Source organism: Neoarius graeffei, chromosome 2, assembly GCF_027579695.1.
Source record: "Neoarius graeffei isolate fNeoGra1 chromosome 2, fNeoGra1.pri, whole genome shotgun sequence".
Classification (NCBI taxonomy): Eukaryota; Metazoa; Chordata; class Actinopteri; order Siluriformes; family Ariidae; genus Neoarius; species Neoarius graeffei.
In genome coordinates, this window is record NC_083570.1 from 37,699,279 (window position 1) to 37,715,747 (window position 16,469).

Below are 16,469 nucleotides of genomic sequence, written 5' to 3' on the forward strand. Positions count from 1 at the left end.
CTCTGAAAACTAATGCTGTGTTCACACATACCGGTACAAAAGTGGTTTAATACAGTTTAGTGCATCTGTCCACACTAGCGAGAAACGTTTGCGGTTTTCTTTCACGGTAGTTGAAATGCGCGTGCGTGAAATGTTTCCGTGGTTACCGAGTAACTTCCTTCTGAGAATATATGGCATCCGTTATTTCAAGATCGAGAAAAAATTTCATGATCTCAGCTGGATCACTGCATCTCCATCGGTAGAGGTGAAGCCGGGCCAGTCTTCTGCAGAGGTGCCGCGGAATAATTTTGAAATTATCCCTTATTAAAAGACTTAATGCAATCTCTCCCTGTGTCAACCCCTGATCAAAATATTGCCTTATTAGGTGATCGATTATTCCAGACATTCTAATGACCAAAGTTGTGTCTATACAGAATGAGAAATGGCCCCAAAGTCAGCATATCAAGTCTCTTGGCGCACCTGAATGAACCATTTCTCAGCTGTTTACTCGAGATCATGAAATTGTTTTCTCGAGCTCGCAGAATTGTTGTTTTCTCGAGATCTCGAAATAACGGTTTTGTTTTCGAGATCTTGAATTAGCTGTGTTTTCTCAAGATCCTGAATTAAATTTGTCGTTATCTCAGGATAACAAGGTGAATAAAAAAAAAATTATATGAAGGGCCTCTCTCAGCTTCTGTACAGATGAAACAGCGTGTGTGCTTTTTGTTGTCAGTGTACAGTTTATTTCTGGTGGTCATTTATTCAGTTGAATTGTATAAAACGCGCGAGGCAGTTGAGAAAGAAACAAACGAATCTCCGTTCTTCATTTTATTCAGCGAAGACATCGATTGAGGTGTGTGACTTTGCGCATTATATTTGTATCGATACAGAGCCGCTTCATCTGTCCACACTACGCAAAGCGAGACAGTACCGATATGAAACCCATACATTTGTGGGTTTCGTACCGATACAATTATACCGCTACAGTACCGGTATAGTTGCTAGTGTGGACAGGTGTTGCGATACGAAAGTTTTGCGGAGTTGTTAAGACCAACAAGACCGCGAAAGATCATTTTTGAGCGACGAGAAGCAGCAGCTGTACAAACGCAAAGTCATCCATTATTATTGTTGCTGCTGCTTCTTCCGTGTTGTTTTTACTTCGATATTCGTGCCAAGGTTTATGCAAACGTAGAGATGTAACTGACGTATACAGCGATGTAATGACGTGGCTTCCCTTAGCACCATGAGCTATGGAAAAGCAAACTGGTTCTCAGCTGGCTCACAAGTTGAACGAGTTGTGAACCAGCACTGGCCCTGAACCAGCCCTGGAACTGATTTGGTGGAAAAGGGGTGGTGCTAGTGACATCCATGGCAAGTTAATAAACTGAGTATTGTTGAAGTCCCCAAGTTTGTGTGAACTTGCATTTTTTGCCTTCCTCTCTCCAAACTGAGCAACCAATCATGGGTTGAAGCAAGTGTTGCATGACCGCCTGCCTCTACATGCACCAACCTGCTATTTGCACCGATTGGAAGCAAATTGCAGCTGAAATGCGAACAGACTGATTCACCTGCCTCTACGAAAGACCCTCTGCAAATAATGCAGGGGTGATGGCGTTCCGGCGCGCCGTGGCTGGGGAAAAAAAAAAAAACAAACAAAAAAAAACCCTAGTTTGCCCATTGTCCTGTGTCATTCTGAGATGCGCAGATACAGTAAAGGGAATTCGGAATTCCCTTTACTGTCTATCTGTGCATCTCAGAATGACACAGGACAATGGACGAACTAGATTTTTTTTTTCCCCCCCCAGCCACGGCGTGCCGGAAATCCGGCGCGGTGCCGGAACGCTATCACCCCGATAATGGCAGCGATGCAAGACCAGTCTCGCATCTACCTGCAATAACAAAAGCACCGCCACAAAGCCATCAATTAAGGCAAAAAGGTGTAAATTTAGCATTAGAGCTAAAAGCTGTAAGACTTCTCAGCTAATGAAGGAGTCAGTGTTTAAACATTATTTTTGACTTGTTTCTATGCAAATACAGGATGTCCACTTCTGCCTTTCCCCAGATCATTCATTTCATGCTCCCAACTGTATGTGCACTTGACCTTTTATGGAGTTCCGTGGGCGTCACTAAAGGACACGTCAGGAACGCATTTACACTTTACAAGTGATCGCCACACAAATATGAAGACAAAATCAGAGCTTCTAAAGCTTTCCTAAAATCTGGTGGACAATAATTGCTTTTGCAGAAGAGAAACTAAACTTTCATATGCAGCATTCTTTTTAAAAATAAGGCCCAATGTTTGGAATTTGCGACTGTATCCGGTATCAAGGACTGTCGCTATCCAAAAACTGATAAAATGCCATTTTACACACCTAGAGGTGCTGAATGTTGGCTTGCCTGGTCACAGATTTGCTTCTTTGAAATTATTGAAGATCCTGTCAGACAGACCGTGTGCATCTGAAATAAGATACCCCACAGCTATTGAAGGCAACATCATGAGGATAATGCAACATGCATGGCAACACCTGGATATTTTGCACATCAATTGTGATACTGGAATGTTTAACACTTAAAATTTCCTTGCATGGTAACCCTATTAAAGCTTATGTAAAAAGTTTAAGGTCATTTAGATTCATCTGTATTATTCAGGAAGATCATGTAAAAAGTTGTTTAAAAAAAATAAAATCTGCAGAAATGCATCATTTCTCCTGACAGTTTAGTTTCTCTTCTGCAAAAGCAATTGTCCACCAGATTTTAGGAAAGTTTTAGAAGCTGATTTGTCTTCATATTTGTGTGGCGATCACTTGTAAAGTGTAAATGCGTTCCTGACACCATCTGCTTTCTTAAAAAAACAAAAAAAAAAACAAACTGAAGCCATGTTTTCATACAGACAGCAGTTATCGTTCTCTTGATAACACCTAGCATCAATTAACAGGAGTACATGTCATTATCCTTAGGAGAGTTCAGTAAATGTGGTTAGCTCGGTGAAAAAGGAGGAGTTCATGCTTGTGCATTTTTGGTGCCGCATACCTGCCAACCTTGAAAAATTATGAGTACCCCCCCCCCCGCGTCAACCTCACCCCAACCCGGCGCGCATGCGCCCCCACAGACCATAACCAGCAGACCAAAAACACACTTTCAATCCAGTTTTATTGATTGACCTTGGGAACATGGTCCAGTTTTGTAAAACATTCCTATAGAGATCTTGCAGTCACGTGACCGGAAAGTACACAGCCGCCATCTTGTTGGTCAACAGCACAGCTGAATACTGCTGCACTCGTGTACAGAATGGATCAATTTCAACCGACGGACTACACGGCTCATTTTTCTAATGAACAGATAACTAGATACATGTCTAAAATAAACGATCTACAGATTAGTGACCCTTATGGCTTACCGGACGGAGTTTTCACGACCATGTCAGTGGATGTTGAATTGCCAGAGGTGGAATACCCGGACGTGTATAATTACCTCATTAACTTTCTCTCGCTGTTCAGTGGTGAAGCACTGCGTGCTTATAAATCTCTGGACAGTTTTCTTTACAGAAATTCAGGATGTCAGCGACTCAGATGTGGCATCTTGTAAACAAGAAAATGATCCTCACTTGATGGGTAAGTCACTTAAGTATTGACTGTAGCACTGACCAGCCGATTATAGAATAGAATAAGGTAATTCCAGCTGTAATTCCAAATCGTCTGTGTTGTTTACCTGGCGTTGGAGAGGTAGAGGCTTAGCAGTGGAGATTTGAGTGGCTGTTTTCTGAGCTTAGTCAACAGGCCGGCTCTGCAGCCTCGCTTTTGCTTCTGCTCCCGGCGCCGCCTCCTTCGCTTTGCTTCCAATAACAATCCACGGAGACCCCGCTGGTCTCGCTATCTCGTCCGGAATGTTTTTTTTTCCTCTCGTCCAGAAAGTTGTGCATGCGATGGAAATCGCTACAAACTGTCATTTTCTGCTGGAAACCAATGTCCAGTAAGTCTATACGGTTGTAGTGGATATTGAAGTCTGGTACAGACAAACACGCAAAAATACACAAAAAAAACAAAAACGTGCACAGGTAGGGAGAGCTTGTAGCTGCAGCCGTTGTATTGTATATAGTAGGGTTTTCCAGAAGAAAAGGTAGAAGTAAAAGCAGAAGTAGAACCAGAAGTAGAAGGCGGAAATATGGCGTTTGACCGACAAGATGGCGTCTGTCACAATCTGGATCGGCTGTGATGTCACATGCAAGTGCTCCATTGACAGACTTTGGGAAACTGTTATTGATGGCTCTTGGGAACTTCCTTCCGTTTTGAAAAGCACAACAAACATTAAATAAGTACATGTGCAAATGAAATGAAACCAGAACCACTCTTTCAAAATAACATTAAATTAATACAGTATGTAAAAAAGGCACTTTCAACACAAAACATGGTATGCACAAATTTCCCATGCAATAGGTTTAGACTTGCATTTTAACATGTTGGAAGTATATTGCATTATACAATAAAAATATTGCATTATACAGTACACTGCAGTATTTTGTAGTATGCCTTTTTCATGTGCAAACTATTGCATTTGCATTCGAAATATTGCATTTACTGCAGTAATAGTGTTTTTTTTTTTTTTCTTTATCAGACATCTAATTTTTGGGTTTGTTTACCTGACATGTTTCGACGTACAACTTCCGTCTTCCTCAGAGTGTCACCGGATGTTAATTGGTGACGCATCTTTTATCAGCTGATGTTTCCGAAGGCGTGGCCTTCCTGTCTGGTTTGACAGGTCGGTCACGCCTTATACTGTCTGTTCGTCCCCTGCAAGATGGCACTCCAGGTATGGGAGAGCATGTACGCTCCCTCATCCCGGTTGATGGTCCTCGGGCTTCGCTTACGGATCTCTATGGCCTCCCTGATCACATTATGGACTGGGGGAATGCCAGAGTCATCCGCACAGAAGATAACAAACATCAGCGCTGGATCAGGGAGGCCATAGAGATCCGTAAGCGAAGCCCGAGGACCATCAACCGGGATGAGGGAGCGTACATGCTCTCCCATACCTGGAGTGCCATCTTGCAGGGGACGAACAGACAGTATAAGGCGTGACCGACCTGTCAAACCAGACAGGAAGGCCACGCCTTCGGAAACATCAGCTGATAAAAGATGCGTCACCAATTAACATCCGGTGACACTCTGAGGAAGACGGAAGTTGTACGTCGAAACATGTCAGGTAAACAAACCCAAAAATTAGATGTCTGATAAAAAAAAACTAACTATATATAATATAAGACATAATGAACGTAATCGAAAGATGCAGTAATACTGTATTAAAAAAAAAAAGCATCTGATACTGCAGTACCACGCAGTTTTTTTTTTTCATAAGAGGGATGACCAATTTTCGACTTCACATCTGCAAACATTCTAGGCTACCGTTGACAGAAGTTGCCGACTGCCCTTAAGATATACAAACACGCTACGTTTTGTTGAGCGCATCAATAAAGTGGTACTCATCATAGTGATTCAATGAGAGCGCGAGAGGAATTGTAATCAGGTTTCGTTGGTTACCGCATCGAATATGCAACCTCGAGTGACGGCTTCGAAGTTAAATGAACTAGCCTGTACTGTGTTGTAAATGCACAAAATAACGGCTAGGAAGCTCGAGTACACGTGAAACAACAGTTTCTGTTACAAATATAAAAATGACGTCTCTAACCGACGTTTCAATCCCCGACTCGCTCTAGCCACCTGGCTGCACCGCTGCACTCAAGTCAGAGACGCGAAGGAGGAAGGGGATTGGGCAAAGCGTTCCATTCTGGCTTTGAGTTCTCACAGATCAGCGGTATCAACTTCAGCGAGAACTTGACTGAAATGCGAGTTTGGACAATATGCGTACTTTTTAATGTGAAAACGTACAGTCATACAATGAGGTAAAAATTCGTAGCGGCTATGCAAGATGTGTACAGGTATGGTGCCGTTTATTCAATGGTGAAGGACCTAGAATTTGTTTTATTGGAAATTCAGGACTCAACAGTAGATTAGATTATTCAGAAGAAAAGCCATGTTATTAAACAAATGCCAATGCAAAGTCAGCCAAGGAATACCATCTACCGTACTTGGACACTGGCACACAAGGCCTTCGTTTGAGCATTCTGCTCCTTTTCTACTCCATGTTAAACAAATCCAAAAACCTTCAAACCCTCACCTTGCTCTCCCTCTCCAGCTCTCCTCTGAGCCACTCGAAGTCACTGTATCTCCTCCTGACACATGACTCCTTCAGCTTGAAAATGGGAAGGTTTGTCTGAGGACAAGAAAGGGGAAGGAAAAGAGGCAGTGAAAAATGGAATACAAAAAAAAAAAAAAAAAGTGTACATTTGTGATGTGTAGAAGAAAACGCATGGCCGAGACGAGAACTTGTGCCCTGAATTTCAATCAGAGCAGGAAAGAGACATTACTCATTTCCTGCATGTGCATCAAAGAATGGATGAAGGTCTCAATCGCCAAATGTCTTAACTGGCTGCTTTCTGGTGAGAAGAGAATTTTAAAAAAAAAGTCTTGAGGCGCTAATTGAGAATAGGAAGCTGAATAGTTTCTATCATTACGCCCTGGTCCTTCATAATTCCATCTTCATCCAGCCACGGCTTTCTGAATGATATAATAAAAATCAGTCATCACTCTCGAGTGCGCCTCTTCAGCCTTGTTCACAATGAGCACCGATGAAACACTGCCATCCTGTTTTCCCTCAAACCACTCTAGCTTTTACCAGCCTTATCCCACCCTATTTTTTCCTTTTTGCCCTCACTGCACATTCCTCCCCCCCTCCGGTGAGTAGCTCATGCCTTCCCTTCCATAAACAGGAATAAACCAGAACTGTGTGTAAACTCACTATAGAATAACCCCCCCCAAACACACAATTTGGTAACGAACTGTGTGAACTTAAATGACAACACCATGATTCAAATTCCTATTCATCTCAATTTATGGGGTTTAAATTAGTGCTGTCAAGAGATTAATGTCGCGACTGTCATAGTTAACTCGCGATTAATCGCACATTGTCACATGAAAAACCATTGTAATTCTCTTATCAGCATAAAAAAGTGAATGGGCTTGCTCACCGTTCGAACTACAGGGGTACTCGGGGGATCCGAGATCCCCTGAAACAGACATGAGATCCCTTGAAAACATGATTTGGGAAATGTTGGGGGGTCTCTAAAATATTGGCAAAATGATGTTTATTGACATAGCAATTGTGTGTAACGGGAAGCATTTGCATATCCAAAGTGAGCACGTGATGGAGATCCGTGCTCTGAGACAAGTGCAAGCACCCCCCCCCGAAAATATCGGCATAGTTCGAACACTGGTTGTACCAATGTTTTTTTTATTGCAGAGCATAACATGTCTTGTCACAGCCGCCGATGGGAAAACGAAACCTAAGCCGAGCACCATGGCTCTTCGGGGGAGGGCAGAGGACTCTGGCTGTGCGGGGCGTGGCATTACAGTCTAGCTGCTATCGTTTTTCTAAGCAAAGTCTCTGTTCCAAGTTCCTGGCAGTTTCAAAAGCTTATGAAAAACCTACATGTCAGAGCGTTAATCTCGCGATATATTTAAAAAAAAAAAAAAAAAGCGCCGTTAAAATTGAGTCAAGTTAACGCGTTGTTAACGCGACATTTGACAGCACTAGTTTAAATCCATTTGGTACAATTTCATGGAGTGGAAGAGCAAAGTCCAGAAAGGACACATCAAGAAACCGAGCAAACAGCGCGTCTTCTTGAAGACCGTAAGTGGCCACTTCAAATTCATTTATAAAAATATCCTGTGCTTGATCTCCCTTTTTGAAACCAAAATTGGTCAATTAAAGATTTTTGGAAAAACATCACTTAATTTTTTGAAAACCCATTCCATAAAGAAATGTTCACATCTGTTGTGTCTAGATTATCCATTTTAAAAAAAAAAAAAAAAAAAAAAAGCCAACTGATATGGCCAAGAATATTACTTGTACGCACTCAGTATTTTAAACAAGAGTGCTCCGAGAGCAGGATACCCCTCACTAGGGGTCGACCGATAATTAGCCTGGCCGATATATCGGGCCGATATTCTGCATTTTTAGGGTTATCGTTATCGGCCATAATTTCCACAGATATGCCGATAACATGCCTTTTTGCAGCCATTTCGTTCCTAACGCGACTGTTACTGCACATCCTTTCCTGCACTCGCCTCCGAGTTCAAGAACACGGTCCCGCCCACCACAACATTGATTTGTTTGGCACAAGAGATACAGCCAATCAACACGTATAGCTAAACGCTGTGAACTGTTTCAAGGTGGCCGTACGGGCACTCGGGCAGAAGCGGCACAAGGGATACAGCCAATCAACACGTGTAGCTAAATGCTGTGAACTGTTTCAAGGCGGCCGTACGGGCACTCTGGCAGAAGCAGATCCCACTTCAAGGTAAGGACACACTGCTTTTGCCGCAATAAGTCACAAACACACAAGTTGCAAAAGCGCAACATCATATGTTTACATTCTTCATCTACTACTCGTTAAAATTGTCCATTTGCATCTGTGTAGCCAGGCAAACTTAGCTTACGGAAGGAAGCACTTGAATTAGCCTACAACCAACTAGTCTCGCTGAAACTACATGTAATGCTTCCTTCACTACAATATAATCCTCCTAAATTGGGAATATTAGGCTTGGGCATTAAAAGCATTAGAATGTAGATGGTTACTTGTTAAGTTGTTACATAATAGGGAGCGATCGCCTACTTTGTTTGATTTTACTTTTTAAAAAATGCTGCAGGCAGCTCCCTACACTTGATTTGTTATTTAAAAGCTACTTGAAGTTGGTAAGTCTTACTTAGTTCTTAGTGTAAAATAATCCAGAGTGCATTTTCATTTATTTTCCACTGAAAATGGTGAGCTGTAATATAGTAGGGAGTGATTTATTTTTTTTTATTGGTGAATATTTTATTCTAACTGTTTGACTTTATTGTACAAATGCTGCTGGCATCTCCCTGCACAAAATTTCATGTTCAATTTTACAATTAAACATACATTTCATGGATATGAAGGTCTGTGTCAGTGTGTGCCATGTTTAATTTCATGTGAATTATAATGTTTACATTTATTGGTTATTGGCATCCCAATTCCATAATAAATCGGTATCGGCCCTGAAAAAAAAAAAAGTCAAGTTTTGTGAAATTTCTCCAAAGACTGAGGAGTTGATTTCAGAAGGTGAGCACCCTTCCTGGGACAGATATCGCCATGACAAACCCCTTTCAGCCAGCAGGGGGATAAAAACTGAAGGAAGTTGATTTCAGAAAGCAAGTGCACCTTGATGAAATTGCCAAAAGGTGTTTATCAAGGGCATAACACTGGTAAAGTTTGCCCAAATTAAACAACTTCAATATGCATAGAACGTCATAAAACCTCTTGCCAAGTTTGGCAAAATTCCTCCACAAGTTGTGAGGCGCTCATTTCAGAAGAATGTACACCTTCATGAAATTGTCCAAGTTATTTAAATCAAGGGGCAAAACTTTGGTAAAATCTTGACAAATTAAATTAAGTCACAATATGCTCATTACAGTCATAAGGCCTTTTGCCAAGCTTCGAGAAATTCATCCAAAAATTGACAGTTGATTATTTCAGAAGGCAAGCACACCTTCATGACATTGTCAAAGAACAAGCTTGTTAATTAAGGGCCACAATGAACAAAATATGCGTATTACTGTCATACAACAATGCCTTTTGCCAAGTTTGATGAAATTCCTCCAAAAGTTGAGAGATGATTTCAGAAGGCAAGTACCCTTCCCAGGATAGATGGACATTAAGACAATCCCCCTTTGGGCCATTTGGCCAGTGGGGGATAAAACCCTCAATTTCCTGCAAAAATCTCATCTCATTACCTCTAGCCACTTTATCCTGTTCTACAGGGTCGCAGGCAAGCTGGAGCCTATCCCAGCTGACTACGGGTGAAAGGCGGGGTACACCCTGGACAAGTCGCCAGGTCATCACAGGGCTGACACAGACAACCATTCACACCTACGGTCAATTTATGGCCCTTTTCCACTACCCTTTTTCAGCTCACTTCAGCTCGCTTCAACCCGACACGGCTCACGTTTCGACTACCAAAGAACAGCACGACTCAGCTCGCTTCAGCCCCGCTTAGCCCCTAAAACTCGCACGGTTTTGGAGTAGGGCTGAAGCGAGCCAAAGCAAGCCGAGTGAGGCTGGGGGCGTGAGCAGACACTCCCCTGTGCACTGATTGGTGAGGAGGAGTGTCCTCACATGCCCACACATGCCCCGTGAGCACGCTGGGATCTAAACACCGTAAACCTGGAAGAATTACGAGAATTTCTGAAGCCTTATGCGCCTCGCCTCATCTATACGCTCTTGCCAGTATCTGTTGGCGTTGTCGGTGACAACAAGCCACAGAACCAAGACCAGCAACACTAACGACTCCATGTCCTCCATGTTTATTGTTTACTATTCGGGTTGTGAGCCTACCGCTTAAAAGGTCACTGATGTCACTGTTTGCGCTGCTTAACGACATCACGTGACGTCCACCCACTTTCGCTAACTCCACCCAATGTGTCCACCCACTTCCAGCCAGCACGGTTGTAGTCAAAATGCAACTCCAACAGCCCCGCTCAGCTCGACTCAGCCCAACACAGCTGCGTTTGTAGTGGAAAAGTGGCATTAGTCTCACCAGTTAACCTAACCTGCATGTCTTTGGACTGTGGGGGGAACCGGAGCACCCGGAGGAAACCCACGCGGACACGGGGAGAACATGCAAACTCCACGCAGAAAGGCCCTCGCCAGCCACGGGGCTCGAACCCGGACCTTCTTGCTGTGAGGCGACAGCGCTAGCCACTACACCACCGTGCTGCCCCCTGCAAAAATTTGAATGGACAAAAAGTTGGATCACTAGTACATGGGTATTGTTGACCGACATCTAAATGAATGTTTGTGTAGAAGCGGTCAATAAAACCACCTCTTCCATGTGGGAAACTTGCACAACTAGCAAAATCTAATATTTGCACAGATCCAAGAGTTTTTGTATTACTGTTGAGTGAAAATGCCCATGTTGAAGTCTCCCATAACCACAGCTTTAACACTATCTAGAATATGGGATAAAAGAAAATCCTGAACACTGGTTTGTGGATGACTGTAGTGTCTGAACCACAAAACACACTGCTCCATCCTCAGCTGGTGACAATCTGATAATCAGTGCATCTCACATTCATTCGCTTCACTAAATACATGTCCTGATGAATATATAAAGCAATCCAACATCTTCATTTCCTTTGGCAACCCATACGATCAAGACGCAAGCTGTTAAAGTTTTGTATTTCCAGATGGAGGTCAGAAGGAATTAGCCAGGTCTCTGCTAAAGTGGTGACATGGCCCTGTTGGACAATTTCATCTTTCTTCAGAGAACAAAAACGAGGAATGAGTGAATTGATGTTCAAGAAATTCACTTTCAAACATCTAGTAGCTGACTTCTCTAATGACCGTGGAACAGATGGTGAGAATTTAGCATCTTTCATGCTTTGCATTTCTGACGGGGATTTTTGATTTCCTTTTAAGCATCTTTAAAACCTTGGTTTGGGATCATTTTCCTTCATGCACATTCAGGGCAGCACGGTGGTCGCCTCACAGCAAGGAGGATTCTGGGTTCGAGCCCAGCGAGGGCCTCTCTGTATGGAGTTTGCATGTTCTCCCCCGTGTCTGCGTGGGTTTCCTCTGGGTGCTCCATTCCCCCACCCACAGATCAAAGACATGTGGTTAGGTTAATATGGGACAACCTTGGGCTGAGGTGCCCTTGAGCAAAGCAACTACTCCTTGCTCTGGGTACGTGTGCGTTCACAGCTTCAGATGGGTTAAATGCAGAGAGGAATTCCACAAGCGCGGATGAATGAAGTTGTTCTTCTCCTGCAACTGCGTAAAGTTGCAAAGTTGCAGCAAAAGCCATTGAACTGTTTGAGTTGCTGCACTTACAAGGACTGAGATGCCTATATTCCCCCCCCCCCCCCAAAACTGTTTGCAGGGGTATAAATATTCAAAGAAATTTGAAGTTTATTAAGAATTTAATGACTGCATAAGGAGCTTCTCTTAACCCTTTGGTGACTGACCCCTTGAAAATGGTTCCTCCAGGAACCATGACGTTTCAGTTGTCAAGACAACGGAAAAACTAAAATACAAATACAAGAGCATTTTGTTTTGTGCAAAAGAGCATTGTGATGTACCTTTCTGTTTTTGTATTTTAGTTTTTCCGTTGTCTTGACAACTGAAACGTCATCGTTCCTGGAGGAACCATTTTCAAGGGGTCAGTCACCAAAGGGTTAAACAATGCAATTCCTTAAATACAGAGAAAGTAGCAACTGACTGGAAAATTCAGCCTTTGCATGTGCACAGTCATTCAGCCCTGTCTAAAGAATCCTAGCAGGGGGCGTCGTGGCTCAGGTGGATAAGGCGCCATACCATAAATCCGGGGACCTGGGGTCATTTCCCGATCCCTCCCAGTTTCTCTCTCCCACTCATTTCCTGTCCTGTCTACACTGTCCTATCCAATAAAGGTGAAAAAAGCCCGAAAAAAATCTCTAAAAAAATCCTAGCGGAGGAAAAGAAAACTTCTGGACTGCAAGTGTAGGGTTAAGCTTTTACAGGGCAACAATTCTCTTGAGCTGTGATTTCCTCAAAGCAAAGTAGTTAATCTGCAGGTCAGCCCATCAGGTAATATCTCTCACACATGATGCCCAGTTCAGTGTTTAAAATACTCAAACATTCAGATTTAAACCATAAGTAGGCATGGTCTAGACCAGAAGTCCCCCCCTGCATGGATCCACCAGGGAAAAGAAAAGTCATTAAATTCAAATGCATCTCCCCCCACATGGGTGGCACAGTGGTGTAGTGGTTAGCGCTGTCGCCTCACAGCAAGAAGGTCCGGGTTCGAGCCCCATGGCCGGCGAGGGCCTTTCTGTGTGGAGTTTGCATGTTCTCCCCGTGTCCGCGGGGGTTTCCTCCAGGTGCTCTGGTTTCCCCCACAGTCCAAAGACATGCAGGTTAGGTTAACTGGTGACTCTAAATTGACTGTAGGTGTGAATGGTTGGTGTCTATGTGTCAGCCCTGTGATGACCTGGCGACTTGTCCAGGGTGTACCCCGCCTTTCACCCATAGTCAGCTGGAACCTATCCCAGCTGACTGCGACCCTGTAGAACAGGATAAAGCGGCTAGAGATAATGAGTAAGATAAGTAAATGTGATTAAAAGTTACCCAAGAAAAATTACACCTCCATTAACCCCTCATTAGAACTGTCTTCATAGCTGGGTTGCCAGCTCTGGGTGAAAAACTCTGCATATTGCACATGCTGCAAAATGAAATGCATGCACGTTAACGTTTCCACGCAAAGACTGGGGTGGGAGGAGTGTTAATTCTTTTCCTACACCTGAACATGGCATAGCTTCATGGCTTGAGCTGAAGTTAGGCTAGGAACTTTGTAGAAACCTGGCAACCTGACCACATAAGTTTAAGCACCAATAGGAATAGTGCGTCTCATCTCATTCAGTTACAATGCATTCCCTGTTCAATCGGAATAAGGCACTCATTCAGTCACATCCACAGGCGGCTGTCTATCTCTGGGATCTTTCAAGTCTCCCTGGCCTCATCTCTGCCTTAATGATCTCAATCAAACCAGGAGGCGGTGAATGAAGGAAGCAAACAAAACAGCACAACAAAAGCCTTGATTAGTGCAGCGAACAGTTAACCACACCGACAGAAGCAGACTTCCTATCACGTTCAACACTTGGTCAAGTGAAAACAGAGCTGTTTAATCAGTGGCAGCATTTATGCAACGACAGACCTGTTTAAAATCCTGCATCGATATATACGTGCAACGTCTCTGCAAAACTAGATTTGTTTCACAATACAGTCCTTTCTATCCACTGTGAACTTTGTTTATATTTTAAAGCAGGTTGAGATTCGGTTGACTGCGAGATGTTGGCAAGTGGATACACAGTGTTTAGATATTTAAAAAAAAAAAAAAAAAGTCTACAAAATTCACTTTAAAATATCTTGACTTTTTTTTTTTAAAAAGAAAGTTTCCAAAGACATGACCAGTTCTATGCCTTCAGAGCAAACTCTGCATTGAAAGCAGCAGCACATTTTCAGACGAGAGCTCCGAGAGCACAATATCCCCTGGTGGCAACTGTCCCATAACTCTGGTAAAATGTGACTGAATTGAATTTAAAAAAAAAAAAAAAAAAAAAAAAAGTTACAATATGCGTATTACCGACATAGAACAAAGAATCTTGTTAAGTTTTGTGAAATTCCTCCAAAAACCGAGGAGCTGATTTCAGAAGGCGAGTACCCTTCCTGGGACAGACAGACATCGCCACGACGTAATCCCCTTCAGGCCTTCCAGCCAGCAGGGGATAAAAATTGAGCGAAGTTGACTTCATCAAGGTGCGTTTGTGCTTTCTGAAATCGTCAAAGTTCGTTAATCAAGGGAATAACTGTTTAATTTGAGCAAATTTTACCAGTGTATAACTGTCAAAGCCTTTCGCCAAGTTTGGTGAAATTCCTCCAAAAACTGAGAGAAGTTGATTTCAGAAGGAACACACCCCGAAATAACGGACACCAGTCATGACAGACGCAAAATTCAGTTGTCCTACGTAATTAACAAACGTCAGTCAACCTGGCCGATGGCTATTGTAATTACTAATACAAAACATGCCTGAATTTAACGTGAGAAAAAAAAAAAATCGTATTTATTGCAACTTAAAGTTCTAATACTCCATGCATCGATGTCTCTATGCGGTTTCGCATCAATGGTGCACAGAGTTCTCGCAGCGACCTACTTAGTTCATTGAGAAGATACGTTATCGATCGATATGCTGTCCGAATGCATTCGCGCCATATTTGTTTACTTTGGATGAGCGTTATGAGCAGGATTCTGATCTTGCTGCAGGCCATGAGAGCTTTGATGAGCAGGATGAGGAAACTAACAACCGTCTGCTTGAGAAATTCAGAAATGAGCTTTGATGGGTTCAATGATAAACTGATTTAAAAAAAAAAAAAAAAAAAACCCACCCCACAATAACTGGCCGTTTCAATGTGCTGGAAAGGACACTGGAATAAATAGTCCTTGATTTTCTTGCTTGTTTCTCATTTTACACAAAGCTAAAATTTGTCTGACAAGATCTGAAAATGTCTGACATACTGTAGATCTGCCCAACGTCAGACAATATGACTGATGTTAAGGAAAGTTTTTTGGGAACACTGACACACGCCAAGTTGTCAAAGTATAATTTTGTTAATCAAGAGCTGTAACTCTGGTAAAATGTGACCAAAATTTAACAAAATTACAATATGTATATTACCAGCAGGCGGCACGGTGGTGTAGTGGTTAGCGCTGCTGCCTCAAAGCAAGGTGGTCTGGGTTTGAGCCTGGCGAGGGCCTTTCTGTGCGGAGTTTGCATGTTCTCCCCGTGGGTTTCCTCCGGGTGCTCCGGTTTCCCCCACAGTCCAAAGACATGCAGGTTAGGCTAACTGGTGACTCTAAATTGACTGTAGGTGTGAATGAGAGTGTGAATGGTTGTCTGTGTCTATGTGTTAGCCCTGTGATGACCTGGCGACTTGTCCAGGGTGTACCCCGCCTTTCGCCCGTAGTCAGCTGGGATAGGCTCCAGCTTGCCTGCGACCCTGTAGAACAGGATAAAGCGGCTACAGATAATGAGAATGAGATATTACCAGCATAAAAGAACCCTACCAAGTTTTATGAAGTTCCTCTAAAAATTGAGGAGTTGATTTCAGAAAGTGAGCACCCTTCCCGGGACAGATATCGCCACGACAATCCCCCTCCGGGCCTTTTGGCCAGCGGGGGATAAAAACCCCACACCCCTGCAGCATGCCAGGAAGCACCCTTGACTTCGGTACAACACAGGCTCCTAGTTGAATGAATCTAGAAGATGAGCTGATGTTTTTGGAACAGAAGTTATAGTGAGCGTTTACATGCATTTAGTAGAACACTTTAAATATAGCAACACGAGTTAAACGGTTGAGCAGCAGCTCAGTTTGTTAAGAGGACAAATGTTCTCAGTGCTATTAGATTAAAAAAATAATTACATTACTGTATAGCCTAATAGAATAGAGGACACCGAATAAAGTCAGTGAAGTGTACAAAATGAAACTTTATAATTTAGAGAAAGAGAGCGCGACACTAATGGGAAGCAAGAGATCACCCATTTGATCAACCCAAAATAGGCAATTGTGTGATAGATGTACTAAAAGCGCTTCTTCTTTCAGTCAACCCTCAGCACTGTTAAAAGCCTCCACATGGCTTATGCCGAGCTGAGGAGAGAGGGGTCTCCCTCCTCCCCCCCCCCCATGAGATGCATGTGTGCTGGGGGGGTGGGACAATGGCGTGTCCTCATTAGGAAGGGAAGAGAGGGGAGTAGGGGAAAAAAAAAAAAAAACCTATGCTGAAAGGTCACCACACTCACTGTAAGGGTTCAGCGCTGGCTATGCA

General features: G+C 43.1%; 1 protein-coding gene across 2 annotated transcripts in view; it reads right to left on the reverse strand.

Annotated features, from left to right (window-relative positions):
* The window catches only part of snx3 (sorting nexin 3), a 52,366-nt gene that overhangs the window by 12,095 nt on the left and 23,802 nt on the right, over positions 1 to 16,469 (reverse strand). The window contains exon 2 of one of the 2 annotated variants that reach the window (XM_060914133.1): positions 6,151 to 6,246. The exons of the other annotated variant lie outside the window; for it this stretch is intronic. Within the exon in view, the coding sequence (XP_060770116.1) occupies positions 6,151 to 6,246 (96 nt within the window). The remainder of the gene's footprint in view (positions 1 to 6,150; positions 6,247 to 16,469) is intronic. 2 annotated transcript variants of the gene reach the window in all.